General features: G+C 40.2%; 1 protein-coding gene across 2 annotated transcripts in view; it reads left to right on the top strand.

Moving 5' to 3' along the window:
- The window catches only part of CALCRL (calcitonin receptor like receptor), a 72,156-nt gene that overhangs the window by 38,481 nt on the left and 14,799 nt on the right, over positions 1 to 18,876 (top strand). For both annotated transcript variants that reach the window (XM_053470685.1, XM_053470686.1), the window contains 8 exons: positions 6,610 to 6,760; positions 7,656 to 7,766; positions 8,888 to 9,000; positions 11,582 to 11,673; positions 15,816 to 15,942; positions 16,270 to 16,423; positions 18,109 to 18,169; positions 18,287 to 18,353. In XM_053470685.1, coding sequence (XP_053326660.1) covers positions 6,610 to 6,760; positions 7,656 to 7,766; positions 8,888 to 9,000; positions 11,582 to 11,673; positions 15,816 to 15,942; positions 16,270 to 16,423; positions 18,109 to 18,169; positions 18,287 to 18,353 — 876 coding nt within the window. The remainder of the gene's footprint in view (positions 1 to 6,609; positions 6,761 to 7,655; positions 7,767 to 8,887; positions 9,001 to 11,581; positions 11,674 to 15,815; positions 15,943 to 16,269; positions 16,424 to 18,108; positions 18,170 to 18,286; positions 18,354 to 18,876) is intronic.

Raw genomic sequence — 18,876 nt, 5'->3', positions numbered from 1 at the left:
GAGGAAAAGGGGATATCACTTTGAGAAAAAAAGAGAAAAAGTCACAGATATTTAATTTAAGTGAAAAGATTCTTACAAAAGAACATTCAAGTACTAAATAAAGGTCTCCAACTATGCTCCCACTAAAAAAATAAATAGTTTTGGGATATATATTGATTTAAACAAATTTACACAGAAATTGTGTCTAAAAAACTCTTTTTAAGACATCTTATAGAAAGTACCTCACATACTTTGGAACAAAAATTTGTAAATACTACTTTAAAAGAAAAATCCACTTTTTTTCCCAAAGTCACAAAAATCAGCAGGAATGGATACCTTTATAAATATGGTTATAAATGATAAATCAGCAGTAATGGATACCTTTATAAATATGGTTATAAATGATAAATCAGCAGTAATGGATACCTTTATAAATATGGTTATTGTCACACACCACAAGGTTGTAGACACTGATGCAAGAAGGACACAAGGAGCAGACAGGTTCAAGGTCAAGGAGTTAAAAAGGCCGTATGAGCCTATTGTCGCCTGCAGGGTCCTTCTCTGGCATCAACCAATTGGTTGATGCCAGAGGAGGACTCTGCAGGCAACCAATAGAGTCGTTCGCACGGCCCCTTAACCCCTGACGGCGAACTTACGGATTTCCGCTTCCGTCAACCCCTACGATGCTGCGTAGATAAGGTAGGCTAGATGGGGAAGCGACCAGGGAGATTACCGTATTTGCTCGATTATAAGACGACCCTGATTATAAGACGACCCCCCAAATCTGATATTAATTTAGGAAAAAAAGAAAAAGCCTTAATATAAGACGACCCTATAGGAAAAAAGTTTTACCAGTAAATGTTAATTCATGTAAATTATTTTTTTTAATAAAAGCTATGATTGAGAAAAATATTTTGGTTTTATTTCCTTCTATTTTCCAACCTGCCCCCCCAGTTATGCACATCTGCCCCAGAAATGCCTTATACCCCCTATATGCCACTGTGCCCCATGATATGTCTTTTAACCCTATATGCCAGTGTGCCCCATGATATGCCTTTTAACCCTATATGCCACTGTGCCACATGATATGACTTCTGACCCCCTATATGGTACTCTGCCTCCAGAAATGCCTTATACCCCTATATGCCACTCTGGCATTAAGGGGGTTAAAAGGCATGTTATGGGGCAGAGTGGCATATAGGGAGGTATAGGGCATTTCAGGAGGCAGAGTGGTGTATAGAGGGTAAAAAAAGGCATTTCTGGAGGCAGAGTGGTATTAAGGGGGTTAAAAGGCATTTCACAGAGCACTCCAGAAATGCCTTATGCCCCCCATTTAACACTCCCCCGCCCCCCCAACTTACCGGTGCTTCTGACTCCCCTGTCATGCAGCCGGGGCAGCGTGTAGATTATGCTGCAGCCGGAAGGAGGTGTGGCTAGCAGCGGGGGTTGTCTGCGTCCATCGCGCAGACTTTCCCCGACTGTCAGAGAGAATTCACCGCACCAGTGCCAGGAACTCTGATCTCTGACAGCCGGGGAAGGTCTGCGCGATGGACGCAGACAACCCCCGCTGCTAGCCACACCTCCTTCCGGCTGCAGCGTAAGTTGTCTACGCGAATCGCGTAGACATCTACACGCTGCCACAGCTGCACACCGGGGACTCAGAAGCACCGGTAAGTTGGGTGTGTGTGTGGGGGGGGGGGTTCGACAGGAGGATCCAGGTCCCCTGCAGCTGCGGGGGATGTGGATCTTAGTCGTCTCATAGTCAGACCTATTTGAGGTCTGATTATAAGACGACCCCGATTATAAGACGAGGGGTATTTTTCAGAACAAATCTTCATGTTGTGTGTCTTCGTCTACGTTTTACCTACGATATCTTCGCTTCTTCGTTTCTTCGGGATGACCAAGGAAAACGCACTCTTCGAATACAAATGCACAAGTCTAGTGATTAGTAAACTATTTAAAAATAAATAAATAAAAAAATATGGAAAAAAAGTGGTAACATTTAAAAATAATTATGCATCAGAGGAACCATCCAGTTCCAGAAAAATGTAAAAAAAAGTCCAAAAAGAATAAAATAAATAAAATAAAATAAAATAAAGTTGATTATTATGAGCAAGTGCTAAAATGAGCGCTGTATCTTCCCAAAAATCTTGACATGGAAAGAGTTAAAGTAAAAGCACTTCAAATACCTAAGGGGTGTCTAATTTTTAAAAAAAAATGAATGGTTTGATGGGGTAAATTGGAGTGGCCGGGCTCAAAGATAAGGCATAGGCACAGACTGACCAAAATGGAGAAAAAAAGCGCACTTCCCAAATGTGGCCTTTTAACCCCAAACACCAGACAAACCCATGCATGTGTGGTATCCTTGTTCTCGGGAGATGTTGCTGAACACACATTGGGGTGTTTGATAGAATCTCATGCATGGAAAGGGTTAAAATACTAGCATTTGAAATACCTTGGGGTGTCTAGTTTTCTAAATATATGGTTTGATGGCGTTACTTGAATTAACCAGCTTCAAAGATGGCCCGTCCAAAGATAGGACAGTTATTTGTCTTTATCTGTAATAAACAAACATATTTTAGGATAAACAGTAGATTTATTTTGTTACTGGAAACACTAGAATGTGTGGGAAAACAGGACTTCTGTCTCAATAAGCAAGCTATACTGCAGATAAAGTTGAGGTCAGTGTACTTGGACGAGCATTTAGAGTCCTGTTTGTCCTGTTTATTGTGCATAATTGTGAAGCAAGCCAACCTATAATATGACACTAAGTGAGTTGGGGCCAAGTCAGGCTGTGGGATCATAGGTTCTTCTGATCTCAGAGCATATGGCATCGGTTATGGCTCATATGCCTTGCTGCAGGATAAAGCAGAGACATTGTAAACTATCCCCAAACTCGTTCTTTGTAGGACTGTTGATCTACCTTTCTGTTATCACCTGTCTTCCATGACTAAGCCTTGTTCTTTAGTACAAAGAACATTTAAACATAGATGAAGGTTAGGCATTTTCTTTTGAGTTAAAGTGTAGTGTACCTCTTTTCTCCCACATAGAAAATGCTTAATGTTTTTTGATGTTGTTATGGCAACTTCCAAACGTGTGGGTGTTTTGTTTTCACTTGATTCATCTGTTATTATTTCTTACAAATATCTTTGTGCTTTACTTGAAGTCAGCCAGTTTGAACATGACAATTCCTGAACATAACATTAAAGAGGAAGTCCCATCTGTTGAAAATGCACTTGTTTAAAATGTATATCAACAAGTTGCATATTTGTAAGGGGCGTGTAGATTTACAAAATGCCTTTAGTATTCTGGCACAGTAAGTACAGTGGGGATATGTATAAAAACGATTATGGTATAACACTTGATAGATGGTTTTATCACCATAGGAACCAATAGAATATTCCAGCTTACTGAGCCATTAAATTGTTTTCTATGCTGACAAGTTTACTCTTCTAACTTTGCGCCACAGTCACTTATATACCGTATTAGCCCGAATATAGGTTGCCGTTTCCCCCCACTTTGCGGCCTATAATAGGGGTTTAGCACAGGAATGCGCAATTCGTATCACCCGATGCCCGGGACATGCAGGGACTACTTTCCCATGGCAGCGGAGATTGTTAACGTGCGCATCGCCGCAGCTGGTGAACGTCTGCACGATGCGCTTTAACAATCTCCTGGAAAATGTCTACGCGTATTGCGCAGATGTCCCCCGCCGTCCCCGCTAGACACCCGGGAGTCTGCATTGGTAAATCTGGGGGGCATATCTAGGGGGCAGAGTGTCAGCATATCTCGGGGGGGGGCAGAGTGGCAGCATATCTCGGGGGGCAGAGTGGCAGCATATCTATTCCACTAAATTGTTTTTTTTCTAAGAATCTAAATTTTTCTTTAAAAAAAGCACCTAACATTTAGGGTGCGGCCTATAATCGGAGGCGGACTATAATCGAGCCAATACGGTAATTAACCCACTGTGAGTTGACTTTTAATACGGTATATACTGTAATGAAAATGTGGTAGATTATTTTTTCTTTTTAGAGAAAGTAGAAAGAGGGACAAATTGATACAGTAATGGAGATATGCAAAAATACAGATCAGAGAGCAAAAAGGAGAAACAGAAAGACAGACAAAGTAACACAGTAGAGACAAACAGTTCACATCTGTCCATAAGCATTTTTGCCAGAGCTGTCTTTAACGTTGGGCAATGGAGTATCCATAGCTTTCCTATTGGCCCTTCCGCATACTGCGTGAAAAAGGGGTTACTGTAGATTGTGGCACTACAGTCCATCAGGGAAGGCTGCTGTACCGGGGGATCAAATAAAGGACCTCTAGGACAGGATTAGGACGCCATTATCATTAAAGACAGCCTTGAGCTCGATGCCTTGAAGAAAATGTACTTGTTATATCAAAATCACTGTCTGGTCAATGATCAAAATTATACAGGTTATATTTTGAGTTCAACAAATATACAACTTAAGGAGACCTTTAATATTAGTTTGAAATTTAGTTTGAAATATCTGTTATTTATTTTTTAATGGTAATCCCTATAATTGGAACAGGGTATAAAAAACATAAACACAACATAACTGTAGAAGCTTATTACCTGTGGCATCGCTACAGGGGGGCAAGGGGGGGCAATTGCCCCCCCAGTTTATTCCTTGCCCCCCCTGTTGCCCCCCCTGCCAAATTTGGAACCACCCATGCAGGGCCGGACTGGCCCACCGGGACACCGGGAAATTTCCCGGTGGGCCAGCCGGTCTGTGGGCCTGGCAGCCAGCAGACCAACATTTAAAGCCGGCGCCTAATGAAATTAAAGCGGCCTGCGTGCACACACAGCGGCGCTCAATGGCCGTGCCTCAGCTCTTCGTCTCACCCCCTATTAAGAAACGCGACGAAGAGCTGAGGCACGGCCATTTCACAACAGACAATTTCAATCCCGCTCGCAGCCGCTCATCAGCTGTCAAGAGTTCCTTGTTACAGGAAGAGGATCGTTACGTAGGAGGAGAGCAGGAAAAAAAACACACAAATTTAAGTACCGTATTTGCTCGATTATAAGACGACCCTGATTATAAGACGACCCCCCAAAATCGGAATATTAATTTAGGAAAAAAAGAAAAAGGCAAATCATAGAGCACTCTTCCTATAGAAATGCCTTATGCCCCCCATTTAACCCCCCCCCAAAAAAAACGGTGCTTCTGACTCCCCGTGTATTGTCCGGGCAGCGATTCGCGTAGGCAACTTCCGCTGCAGCCGGAAGGAGTTGCGGTTAGCAGCGGGGGTTGTCTGCGTCCATCGCGCAGACCTTCCCCGGCTGTCAGAGATCAGAGTTCCCCTCACCGGGGAATTCTCTCTGACAGTCGGGGAAGGTCTACCTTGGAAAACAAAAGAAAATAAAAAGAAAAAAAATATTTTTCTCAATCGTTTACATGAATGAATATTTACTAGTAAAACTTTTTTCCTATAGAGTCATCTTATATTCAGGCTTTTTTTTCTAAATTAATATTCAGATTTTGGGGGGGTCGTCTTATAATTAAGCAAATACGGTATGTGTGGCACAATTATTGGCACCCCTTTAGTCAGTAGTTTGTGCTACCTCTTTTGCCAAGATAACAGCTCAGAGTCTTCTCCTATAATGCCTGATGAGGTTGGAGAATACATGGCAAGGGATCTGAGACCATTCCTCCAGATCCTTCAAATTTGGGGACTGGAATGGCCATGGAAAGACCTTGATTTTATGATCAGTAAACCATTTTTGCGTTAATTTTGATGTACGTTTTTATCATTGTCCTGCTGGAGGATTCATCCACTGCCCATTTTAAGCTTTCTGACAAAGGCAGTCAGGTGTTCATTTACCATCTGCCATGTATCCTAACAAAATTTCCTGGTCCTCTGGCAGAAAAACAGTCCCAAAACATTTAACAGCCACCACCATATTTAACCGTGGGCAGGAGGTACTTTTCCATATTACTACCTATCTGTGTGAACCAATACCACCTCTAGTGTTTATTGCCAAAAAGCTCTTCTTTGGTTTCATCTGACCATAGAACCCGATCCTATTTGAAGTTTCAGTAATGTCTGGCAAACGATTGAGACAATTGAGAAAACTAGAGGCTTTTTTCTTGAAACTCTTCAACATAACTTGTGGTGATGTAGGAGATGTTTCAAATGTTGAATTGCAAGTTTACCAAAGGTAATGTTGTCCAAGTATAATAAAACCAAATTCGAATTCATTTGCATAAAATATGGTGCTTTTGGAGCATACACATGTTATGTTATAAGTCTAGGCATGGGTAACACGTTTATTATTGAATGAAGGAAACAAATGCTTCTTCCCAGTTTAGTAAGTATCAAACCATGAGTGCTACACAAAGTTAACGTGCCATCAAACATAAAAAGCTACTTTAGAAGTTATGTAGAGAATTTCACATAGAAATATTGCAGTCATGTCAAAAGAAGATTTTGATGTGGCTGTTCCATTAAGTTAGTAAAATGAAATGTTTCATTTCACCTAAACTTGCTCACTGTATTGCATATACCCATTTATTTCTGATTTATAGTTATGTTATATTATGTTCAGTGAAAAATTATAACATAAACATAATTCAGCACGTTAATTCTCCAATCTTATTTTTCCAGCATCATGTACTTGCGGTTCAAGAGGAAGATTCAGAGATGTCTCCTCAAGAAGAGAGCTTTATTCATGTCAGTGTCACTCGGAATAAGATCATGACAGCTCAGTATGAGTGTTACCAAAAAATAATGCAGGAGCCTGAACATGGAAAACAAGGTAAATTATTTTTAATACTTACTTTTCTTGAAATTCCTGTTCTTGATTATATGAATTATATTGTAGCCAGATGGCATAACAGTCTGTAGTATGAAAGGATATTTGCAATTATTTTTAACGTTCAAATTCAAATACAAATCAGACCAAAAGACCAAAGCATAGAGAAATTACTCCGTGCACAGAAAATGGATGTTGCCATATTGGTTTCAGAACATAGAACCTCTAGATGGGTGGCATCAAAGGTACCTTCCATTAACATTCCTATTGGTTAACAATATCAAAAGACAATACTAACACTATCACACAACATATAATTTACAATTCTATGGATAAACTAATCAAAAGACAATACATACAATCCTATGGATACATTATCAAAAGACAATACTAACACTATCACACATTTACAAACAGACCGTACAGACAATGTAATACATAAATTACAGCTGCCCTTTGATGTGGGCTTCAGGGGGCTACATTTGCACTTAAATAATTCTCCTCCTGTCCTTTCTGTGAGCATGTGAATTCAATAATTCAACTGACCAAATGTTGTTTAGTTAGGTCAGATCACTTTAACTCCTTTTACACCCATAATGACTGGAATTTATATTTTTAATATAATTATGTTATAATGCACCTATGGTGTCTGATATAGTCTGCATGCTACCTCCACAGATGTGTCAGTCATCTGTGAGTTAATTTTGCTCAGTGCTTCAGTTAAATCTCATTGATTCATGGAGGGAATGTCGAAAATACACAGGACACAGAGTAAACTTGTATACCAACATTATAAGGTCATTAATTAATACATGTTGTGCCTCCAAGCACAATATGTTCTAATAAATCATTATGGCCACTGTGCAGCACCTTAATTCACTGTTTCCTTTTTCTGCAGGCCGGTATTGTAACAGAACATGGGATGGCTGGTTATGTTGGGGAGATGTTGCTGCTGGAGCAGTATCGGAACAGCGCTGTCCTGACTACTTTCAGGATTTTGATCCTTCAGGTGTGTAAAAAATAAAATCAGCTTAGCATTTAATTAATTTTTTTGTTTGCTGAATGTATTATATTCTTATTAAAGGTGAATAGAATGTAAACAGAAGCCAATAATTTTCTGATTTCTGGGTATTTATGGTAATCCATTTAGAAGGCACTCTGGAATCCTCTTGTTTTCCATGAAATTTCAGCCAACAGCTTTTTAAAATTATTTTGAATTATTATTTGAATATAAGCCAAAGTTATGGTATTTTAAATTTCCAGCAGACAATGTGCATTGAGAAACTGGAGTTTCTTTGTTCAACAGCAATTTCCCTGCAGCAATTTTTTTTGCAGACGAGTAAGGTTTTCTTCAAAAACCATATTAATACATTTTAATTCTATACTTACTAGGAATAAAATAACATTATAAACGCTACATAGTTAATGTAAATGTTATCGCCTTAACAGAGCTAAGAGAATCAAGCCCTTCAATGGCATATGCTTCAGACTACTTCTAATATTTCACAATGTTCATGCTATCTAATTTCATGCAGCTATTTCCCTCTTTTAAAGCATATGGCAAAAAAAAATGAAATATTGGCACACATATTGTATTTTATACTTGGGTTTATTCACAGAAGGAAGTGCTGGAAAAACAAAACTATGTTCAGCTACACCTTCCAAGTACTGTAATAATCTATATGCATGCATTAAAAAAATATTAAAAGGCCAGAACATTCCCTCACACTATTTTTTTTTAATGTTTATATATTTTTGGTTAGAAGTTCCTGAAAATGTATATACATTTTATTTGTGTATAATGCTTTTCATTTTATTATTCCACCAGGAGTAGTAGAGTTTAATAGAGTAATGGAATTTAAACATGCATAGGATAGGCATGATACTATCCTGAATATGAGAAACGGCCAAAACCCAAATAAGGTTTAAAGATTTTACTGCAGAAAAAATAGGCAGACTAGATGGGTCAAATGTTTCTTCTCTGTAACAAAATGCTTTAGAATTCATACAAAATTTATGATTCCTAAAAATGCATTTTACATCAAAATAGGACTGGGGAGGTCCTTTAATAAATCCATAGCCTTCTGTGTTTCATCATTTTTATTGTGCTAACACTATTTACTTTTTTAGAGAAAGCTACAAAAGAATGTGATGGGGGTGGACAGTGGTTCAGACACCCTGAGAGTAACAGAACATGGACCAATTACACTCAGTGTAATACATTCACTCATGTAAAAGTAAAGGTAAGAACTTGCTTCCTGGATTCCTCTTCTTTACAGTGTTTGGTCCCTTTTTCATGTATTAGTTTTCCTGTGAGGATATACAGTGCAGTGAAAAAGTATTTGCCCTGTCCCAGTTTTAGGACACCACTGGAAGCATGTTACCTTGCCGGCGGTTCCCGTGCTGCCTTGAGCAGGGGAGCCGAGACGCAGCCCGCGCGTTCAGCCCCCTGCTTGTTCCGTTTGCGGGAGACGCGGTGAGGTCCGTCCTGCCGCTAGACGCGCGCCCCCGTGTGGATCAAAGGATCTAGACGGGACGCGCGTCTCAACGTCATGAGAGCCGTTCGCGCATGCCGCGTCTTAAAGGGGTATTTATCTTTTTTCCTCCTCCCCCTAATTTAGGTGGTCGGAGGATCCTGGAGCAAGAGGGATATTTAAACCCTCAGTCTGCAAATATCCCTTGCCTGTGATAGTGTCTTTATTGCCTTCACAATAGCGTTCCTGAACCTTATTTGCCTTTTCGTTGCCTGAACTCTGCTTCAACCTGACCACCCGTTGTATGCCGCCTGCCCTGACCTTTGCTCGTGACCCCGACTATCCAATTGCCTGCTCCTAGTATCATCTGTTTGTTCCTGCATTGCTCGTCATCACCGCTTGGGGCGCCTTTCCTTGTACTGCAGCGTGGATCCACAGCCTGAACCGCCGTTAGTGACAAAGCATAAGGCTGGAGCATAGGGGCTTGAGACCTGAAAGCTGGGACCCAAATTCGTGGGTCCATGCGCGATCACATGATTAATCTCACCAGTGGCTGTTGAATTGACACTACCCCCTTCAATGAGAATTCATCCCGTGTTCCACGTATCTCTTTTAAAACCGTGGAACGAGAACCCTTTTCCGGGCAGACACTCGGATCCTCTTGCTCCTATTGTCATTGATAACTCAGATGAATATGAAGTAGAAGGGATACTTGACTCCAGGAGATACAGGGGTCGTCTCCAATACCTCATAAAGTGGAAGGGATACGAGGTAAACAAAAATTCCTGGGAAGATGCTAGGGAGGTACATGCCGATGAGTTGGTGCTGGACATTCCTTCTCTTCATCCTCAAAAACCCGGTCCCATGAGAGCCCAGAGGTCTCTCCGTAGGGGGGGAGCCTGTCACTGACCGGGACGTCGGGGTCCCAGACCACAACGTAGCCTATCTCGATACGTACCTGTTCTGCTGCTCGGACACGGCCCTTCCCAGGGCTGTGCTTCTGAGTGCCCGCGTCTAGGCGACGTGATGCGCATAGTGTTACATCATTGGCTGGGGGCGGGGCTTGGGAGCGCGGCAGGTTTAAAAACTGAGCACTGACTTTCATTCACTGCTCAGTTATTGTACTGGCTGAGCTGCTACTAGTATTAGGTATTCTACACTACTTGTTGCTGATTTCTGCTTGTTCCTGACTACTCTGAATTCTCCATTCCTGACCTTGCTTGCCTGATCATTCTATTATACTCTGTTGCTGATATTTGGCTGTTCCTGACGACGCTGATCTTTACATTCCTGACCCGGCTTGTTTTGTCCATTCTAATCATGGGACTGTGTTCGTTACCTGTGCCTATTGTAATCACAGCATACTCGGTTCCTCACTTGAATTCCACTTTACACAAGGTGAGAAGATCAAACAGGGTCAAACGGGTAAAATGAGCTAGCAAGTTAGTGCAAGATTAAATGCCTTTAGCCCTGGCACTGAGGACAGAGGAGAGTCACACCATAGGAAGTGGGATCGGGCATTCCTTCAATCACTGAGAACTGGCACTCACAGCATGTGCCCTTACAGACAATCAGTTGGGAGAAACCCAACGATGGTGGCTTCTGCTGATGTAGCGGCAGGGAGATGTCCCTGCAGCTGCAACAAAGTCAGGACATAGAGGTTCACGCAAAGGGGACTGAAAGGTTTAAAAACAGCATTTTGTGGTTACTTCAGTTATCTTTGTCTAATATTAAAATTAGTGTGATGATCTGAAACTAGTGTGATGAATATGCAAAAATAGAAGAATAACAGGAGGGGCCAAATACCTTTTCAATATATTTTACAAGCAATTACCTAACGTATCAATAAAATCAGGCCATTATAGGGAAAAAACTTTGAGTAAAGCATTGCTTTGTACGCTAAAGCATAGGTTCACTTTAAAATAGCTTTTTAGTGCACTCAGTTAACTAGTTTTGTGTTATTGCTCTATGGTCGGGGTTATTAACCTGTGGGGTATGCCACCCCTGGGGAGGTTTGGGCTAACTATAAATTGTTTATGCAAAATAATCCTGCCAAGACCTAAATTTTGGGCCATTAAAACTTGGGAGGCATCGGTCATAAGAATTTTTTCAAAGGAAGTTGTGACACCAAAAAGGTTAAGAACTACCGCTCTATGACTTGGTGTTTTCTGTGGTGTTACACGAGTGAACTGGTGTAGAAAATGTGTAAATTGATAAATCCCTTATGTGTATATATGCCAAATAAATTATGTTGTATATATCTGTCTTATTTGAAATGCAATATATCTAATAATGATGATGATTATGATGATGACTAAATTTGTTTACTCCTTTATCCTTTCTTTTGCAGACAGCTCTCAATTTGTACTATTTATCAATCATTGGGCATGGATTATCAGTAGTATCACTTTTAATATCCTTGGCTATCTTCTTTTATTTCAAGTAAGCATGTTTTTCTGTTAGCTTTTACATGTATTGTATGACAACTTCTACAACTTGGTGGATTTTGCAAATCCCCAACAAAACCTAAGGTCCACATGAAAAGGGACCCTTTTGTGCATTGACTATGTGTCTTATACATGATAACCTTGTGTTATCAACTGAATTTGAGCTCTCAATAAAATATAACGCATTGGAAAATGTGAAAAAAAGTTTATAAGGAAAAGTCTGTACAGTATCATTTTGCATAGACTATAAATTGCCAGCCTAAGGTGTCTGTGTATTTGTGCATGTGCTTTGTGCATGTGTTTTGATCAAATTCTGATTTACTTTATGTGCATTTGAAAGGCAGATAATTGTCTGTGTCAGTGAAATGTAAGCATTTATGATAATGTAAAAAAATGGGATCATAATAAAAGTTGCACTGAGTGGCTACAGGTGACGCAGGGTAGAATATTTAGGAGAAGGCAGCTCTGGTAGCAGTATCCACAGCAAAAGTAAACACTCTGGAACAATACATGCCTGCAAATGACTAGACTAACTAAGAGGGCAGTGTTACCGTATTTGCTTGATTATAAGACGACCCCCCAAATCTGAATATGAATTTAGGAAAAAAAGAAAAAGCATGAATATAAGACGACCCTATAGGAAAAAAGTTTTACCAGTAAATGTTAATTCATCTAAACTATTTTTTTTTAATAAAAGCTATGATTGAGAAAAATATTTTGGTTTTATTTCCTTCTATTTTCCAACCTGCCCCCCAGTTATGCACATCTGCCCCAGAAATGCCTTATACCCCCTATTTGCCACTGTGCCCCATGATATGCCTTTTAACCCTCTAAATGCCACTGTGTCCCATGATATGCCTTTTAACCCTATATGCCACTGTGCCCCATGATATGCCTTTTGACCCCCTATGTGCCACTCTGCCTCCAGAAATGCCTTATACCCCTATATGCCACTCTGGCATTTAGAGGGTTAAAAGGCATATTATAGGGAAGAGTGGCATATAGGGAGGTTTAAGGCATTCAGGAGGCAGAGTGGCGTATAGAGGGTTAAAAAGGCATTTCTGGAGGCAGAGTGGCATTAAGGGGGTTAAAAGGCATTCCACAGAGCACTCTGCCTCCAGAAATGCCTTATGCCCCACATTTAACACTCCCTCCCCCTCCCTCCTCCAAACTTACCGGTGCTTCTGACTTCCCTGGCATGTAGCCGGGGCAGCGTGTAGATCCCACGCACTTACGCTACAGCCGGATGGAGGCGTGGCTAGCAGCGGGGGTTGTCTGCGTCCATCGCGCAGACCTTCCCCGACTCTCAGAGATCAGAGTTCCCCGCACCGGTAAGTGGGGCGGGGGGAGACAGGAGGATCCAGGTCCCCTGCAGCTGCGGGGGATGTGGATCTCAGTCGTCTCATAGTCAGACCTATTTGAGGTCTGATTATAAGACGAGGGGTATTTTTTTTGAAAAAAACCTCGTCTTATAATCGAGCAAATACGGTAATTCAGTATGTTAAATGTCCTCAGCCCCTGTTCAGTAATGATGATTCTAATGTTACTACCCCTTTGTGGTGCCCTGTTTTGCCCTCCCCATGTATATGTACAGTATCTCACAAAAAGGAGTACACCCCTTACACTTTTGTAAATATTTTATTATATCTTTCATGTGGCAACAATGGAGAAATCTGCTACATTGTAAAGTAGTAAGTGTACAGCCTGTATAACAGTGTACATTTGCTGTCCCCTCAACATAACTCAACACACAGCCATTAATGTCTAAACCTTGGCAACACAAGTGGAAATGTCCAAATTGGGCCCAAAGTGTCTATTTTGTGTGGCCACCATTATTTTCCAGCACTGCCTGAACCCTCTTGGGCATGAAGTTCACAGAGCTTCACAGGTTGCCACTGGAATCCTCTTCGACTCCTCCATGACGACATCACGGAGCTGATGGATGTTAGAGACCTTGCGCTCCCCCACCTTCCGTTTGAGGATGCCCCACAGATGCTCAATAGGGTTTGGGTCTGGAGACATTCTTGGGCACTCCATCACCTTTACCCTTAGCTTCTTTAGCAAGGCAGTGGTCGTCTTGGAGGTGTGTTTGGGGTCGTTATCATGTTGGAATACTGCCCTGTGGCCCAGTCTCCGAAGGGAGGGGATCATGCTCTGCTTCACAGTACATGTTGGCATTCATGGTTCCCTCAATGAACTGTAGCCCCCCCAGTGCCGGCAGCACTCATGCAGGCCCAGAGAATGACACTTCCACCACCATGCTTGACTGTAGGCAAGACACACTTGTCTTTGTACTCCTCACCTGGTTGCCACCACACACACTTGACACCATCTGAACCAATTAAGTTTATCTTGGTCTCATCGGACCACAGGACATGGTTCCAGTAATCCATGTCCTTAGTCTACTTGTCTTCAGCAAACTGTTTGCAAGCTTTCTTGTGCATCATCTTTAGAAGAGGATTCCTTCTGGGACGACAGCCATGCAGAATCATTTGATGCCGTGTGTGGCGTATAGTCTGAGCACTGACAGGCTGACCCCCCCACCCCTTCAACCTCTGCAGAAATGCTGGCAGCACTCATACGTCTATTTCTCAAAGACAACCTCTGGATATGACGCTGAGCGCGTGCTTGCAACTTCTTTGATCGACCATGGCGAGGCCTATTCTGAGTGGAACCTGTCCTGTGAAACCGCTGTATGGTCTTGCCCACCATGCTGCAGCTCAGTTTCAGGGACTTGGCAATCTTCTTATAGCCTAGGCCATCTTTATGTAGAGCAACAATTCTTTTTTTTGAGATCCTCAGAGAGTTCTTTGCCATGAGGTGCCGTGTTGAACTTCCAGTATGAGAGTGTGAGAGCGATAACACCAAATTTAACACACCTGCTCCCCATTCACACCTGAGACCTTCGTCAACACAAACGAGCCACATGACATGGGGGAGGGGAAATGGCTAATTGGGCCCAATTTGGACATTTCCACTTAGGGGTGTACTCACTTTTGTTGCCAAGGTTTAGACATTAATGGCTGTGTTTGATTTTTTGAGGGGACAGCAGATTTACACCGTTATACAGGCTGTACACTCACTACTTTACATTGTAGCAGAGTGTCATTTCTTCAGTGTTGTCACATGAAAAGATATAACATATTTACAAAAATGTGAGGGGTGTACTCACTTTTGTGAGATACTGTATTTAGTCTGTGCATATATGTATATATATATATATATATATATATACACGTGTGTGTGTGTATATATATATATATATATATATATATATATATATATGATGTCACTGTGCATACGAGCTTGTGGGCACTGTTAAAGATGCAAGAATGTGTCATTAATTTTGTCAGACTCTAGTTCTCTGATTTTCTGCAGTTACTTTTGCTAATAATGGCGTTTGGGCACATGCACTGCTGTTTTCCTTTGGTTACTACCCTGGTAAAAGCCGCTATGTTATATTGAAGAAGCATTAAGCACCACATGTAATTATGATTTAATTTCCCTTATTGTTTCCTTCTTTGTTGGCAAACAGTGTTAAACAATCATTTAAACCTGGGATTATTAAGTATTTTATCTCTGCTTTAACAACATGATGTACACACAGGTCTCGGATATTTGGTTTATCGTCTTTCATATGCTTTTTGTAATTTTTAGCACTATCATTTGTGTGTATTTTTATGAAAATGCCCATTATTATGTATTAGCAGCGATGCTGGTTGCAGAGGTAACTTAAGATAGAATAGCTGTTTGCTAATGGGACAACAGCCATATTGAACCTCTATTTATAGATGGAACTCCCAGCACCTGGTGACTGCAGAAGTGACTAGCTAAGAAACGACTCCAATTTCTAACCTCTGATCGCTAGAGAGGGCATCTGTTCATGGGCCAGTCATTGTCAGTAATCCTGCTAGACCCCTGCACAGCCTGCATTTTGACATCTCCTAGATTTCTATAAGGATTTGTATTAATTTGCTAATAAAAGCCTTTATAAATGGAAATGGTGAAGCAAACAAACAAACATCTTGCACATGACATTCTTGTTTTGTATGCACATGAACTTATGGAATTAATTGTTTTGAAAATACACTTAGCACAAAAATAAGGCCATTAATTGTATGTTTTGTCCTCTCATAGGAATTTAAGCTGCCAGAGAATTACGCTGCATAAAAATTTGTTTTTCTCCTTCGTTTGCAATTCTATTGTTACGATCATTTCTCTAACAGCCGTGGCCAACAACCAAGCGTTAGTTGCAACCAACCCAGTAAGTCACAATGATTATTCTTACCATTTTTGGTTACTGCATATATATATATATATATATATATATATATATATATATATATATATATATATATATATATATATATATACTGTATACATATACAGACACATAGGAATGCATCCTTTACCACTCCCAACCACACATTCATTTGGCTTGGTAAACTTGGCTAGGGGTTCAGCTTAGTTATTACCCTCCTAAGTCTTTCGGATATGAAAGGGTTGTGGGGATAGTGGCACTACGGTGCTGCTGGAACTGTAATCTTAACACCATTTTAAACCCAATTAACTACTAATTATCTATTTACAGGTAAGCTGCAAAATATCTCAATTCATCCACTTTTACCTGATGGGATGTAACTATTTTTGGATGCTGTGTGAAGGAATATACTTACACACGCTTATTGTGGTGGCTGTTTTTGCAGAAAAGCAACATTTAATGTGGTACTATTTACTAGGATGGGGTATGTTATTAAATGTTTTCTTTCTCATATTATTTGGGCATGTGTATTTGATTTATTTGTTTCAAGGTCAATTAAAATGTCATAGGCTGTAGTAGTACAGAGGTACGCCGTCAATAAAAAGGGGGATCTTGACAAACTGTATATGACTTCTCCAATCTCAAAATGTTGAGACTGGAGAAGTCGTTGTAAGTTGAACTTTTAGTTGAATTTGGGGAAACCACTTGAAGCATTTGTTGTGTTGAGCTACTTCAATTTCTCATTTGATTTGTTCATTGCAAACAGCTGAACGTCTGTACATTTTGACAACCTGATTTGCAATGGGGGTTGAATAACTGTGATGGCAACTGTAGATGTATGTATAATATATATATATATATATATATATATATATCTGTTCAAAAGTTTCGGATCACATAGAAATGTCCTTGCTTTTTAAATCAAAGGTCAATTAAAGTAATACCAGATGTATCAGAGGTACAGTGTAAATTACATGTAGTAAATGACTATCATAACTGGAACTGCCAAGTGGCATTTATAACAAGAATCAAGATTAACATGTTAATAAGCACCTTCAGTTAGTTGGCTGCAGGTTTTGTTCTGACTGCCGACTCTTTTGTTTTACTGAAAACTGATGAGAGAATACCAAACAGCCTTTCAAACCAAGTGATACCATTCAGTGTTTCCTTGTGCCTCCTCAAAACTTTGAGAGTTTTGTATAAAGAGGAATTTTGGTGTAAAGTGGTAAAGGTGGGGCACGCATCACTGTAACAAATCCAGTGTGATAGATAGCTGCTCCATTTTCATCACACTGCGCTAGAATAGAGCTTTATACTATGGTAATGTAGTACTATGCATGTAGGTTAGATTATATGACTCTTAATCCTTACAATCAGAGAGACTTTTGTGGGGCGAGGAAATTCCCCTCCGCTTCCAGGGCAAGGAGAGGCCCTAAAGAAGATCTGAGAACCAAGTATGGAAACCCTGCCTGGACCAGTGTGTACTATCTAGGGGAGGTTTTTCAGAGCCTTTCATAGCTGGGTCTGGTCGGGAAGTGCGTAGTTGGTCTGATAAAAATAAGCCAGAGATCAGTTAAGTATAAGCCAGAATGCGGGCTCCAATCACATGGTTTGCAGCAAAACTGTGTTCTTGCAGTGTGCTAAAAATTCAGCTGCCATCTATAACATTGCATTTGGTACAGTGACGAGTGCCCCACTTTTACCATTTTGCACCTAAACACCTTTTATTTGTAACTCCCAAACGCAGAAGGAAACACTGAATGGTGTCACTGTAGTTCGAAAGCCTGTTTGGAATTCTCTGATCTGTTTTCAGTAAAATAAAATTTTCAGCAGTCAGAACAAAACCTACAGCTTACCAACTGAAGGTGCTTATTAACATGTTAATCTTGACCAGTCTCTGCTAGTGCTAGTGTTAGCAGCAGTCATTATTTTAGTAATGATAATCCACTTGCACTGACAGTAAACCTCAAATATATAACTAAGACTTTAAAAATCATTATGGAAGCTTGACACCGGAGTCTATAGAGCCATAACTTCATAAAAATGTTATTACAATGTTAAAGTTATTCTCTTTCTCCATATTCAAGGACCTAAGAAATTAAGCTTACTATATGCGTAAATAAAACACACAGCTTTGGGTTAATTGACCATTTAAATCTATTGTTGCAGGATTTCCAGTTATCCCTGCGTGCATACATGCAGTTGCCAGAAGTCTATATTATAACGACAAGTGAGTTTTTTTTTTTTTTTTACTTTAATTTATGTTTTGGCAGATTTGGCATGAAGAAGATAGTTACATAACTAAGATTGTGAAATGATAATTCTGTTACATTTTTTTGTATTTTAGCTGTTGGATTAGTTCGGACACTCACCTGTTGTATATCATTCATGGACCTATTTGTGCGGCGCTCTTGGTATGTATTTTTCTAGTGATGTTAATATAAGTTTGAAAATATGCATTTATTGTTTAGCACTGAACTTTGGTCCAGTTACAGCTTGCAGTCTAGGAGCATCTCCTTTTTGCAACCTGACCAAACACATGGTAATGCCATCTTTAGTGCTGCCAAATGAGTTATTTAATATCATATGAAAATGGATTCCAAATGCTGCTGGCTGGTACAGGTTGAATGCTGCCTAATAAAATGAGAATATATATATTAGCAGAATTGGCGACATTGATTCATTAATTAAAGATCTTCTTGTGGTACTTCGGTAGTGATAATGTATGGCACTTTTTGCATATGTTTATCTTGGTCATTATTTATTATATGTTTAAGGAAAAACATACAGTATATGGACAAAAGTATTGGGACATACCTCTTAATTATTGAAATCAGGGGTAGAGTTAAGCCCCTTACTTCCAGTGAAGGGAAATCTTAATGCTTCAACATACCAAGACATTTTGGACAATGTTATTCCTTTGTGGGAACAGTTCGA

Source organism: Spea bombifrons, chromosome 7 (genome assembly GCF_027358695.1).
Source record: "Spea bombifrons isolate aSpeBom1 chromosome 7, aSpeBom1.2.pri, whole genome shotgun sequence".
NCBI classification, from domain to species: Eukaryota; Metazoa; Chordata; class Amphibia; order Anura; family Pelobatidae; genus Spea; species Spea bombifrons.
The sequence above is the reverse complement of the archived record's forward strand: the minus strand, read 5'-3'. Positions and strand labels throughout refer to the sequence as shown.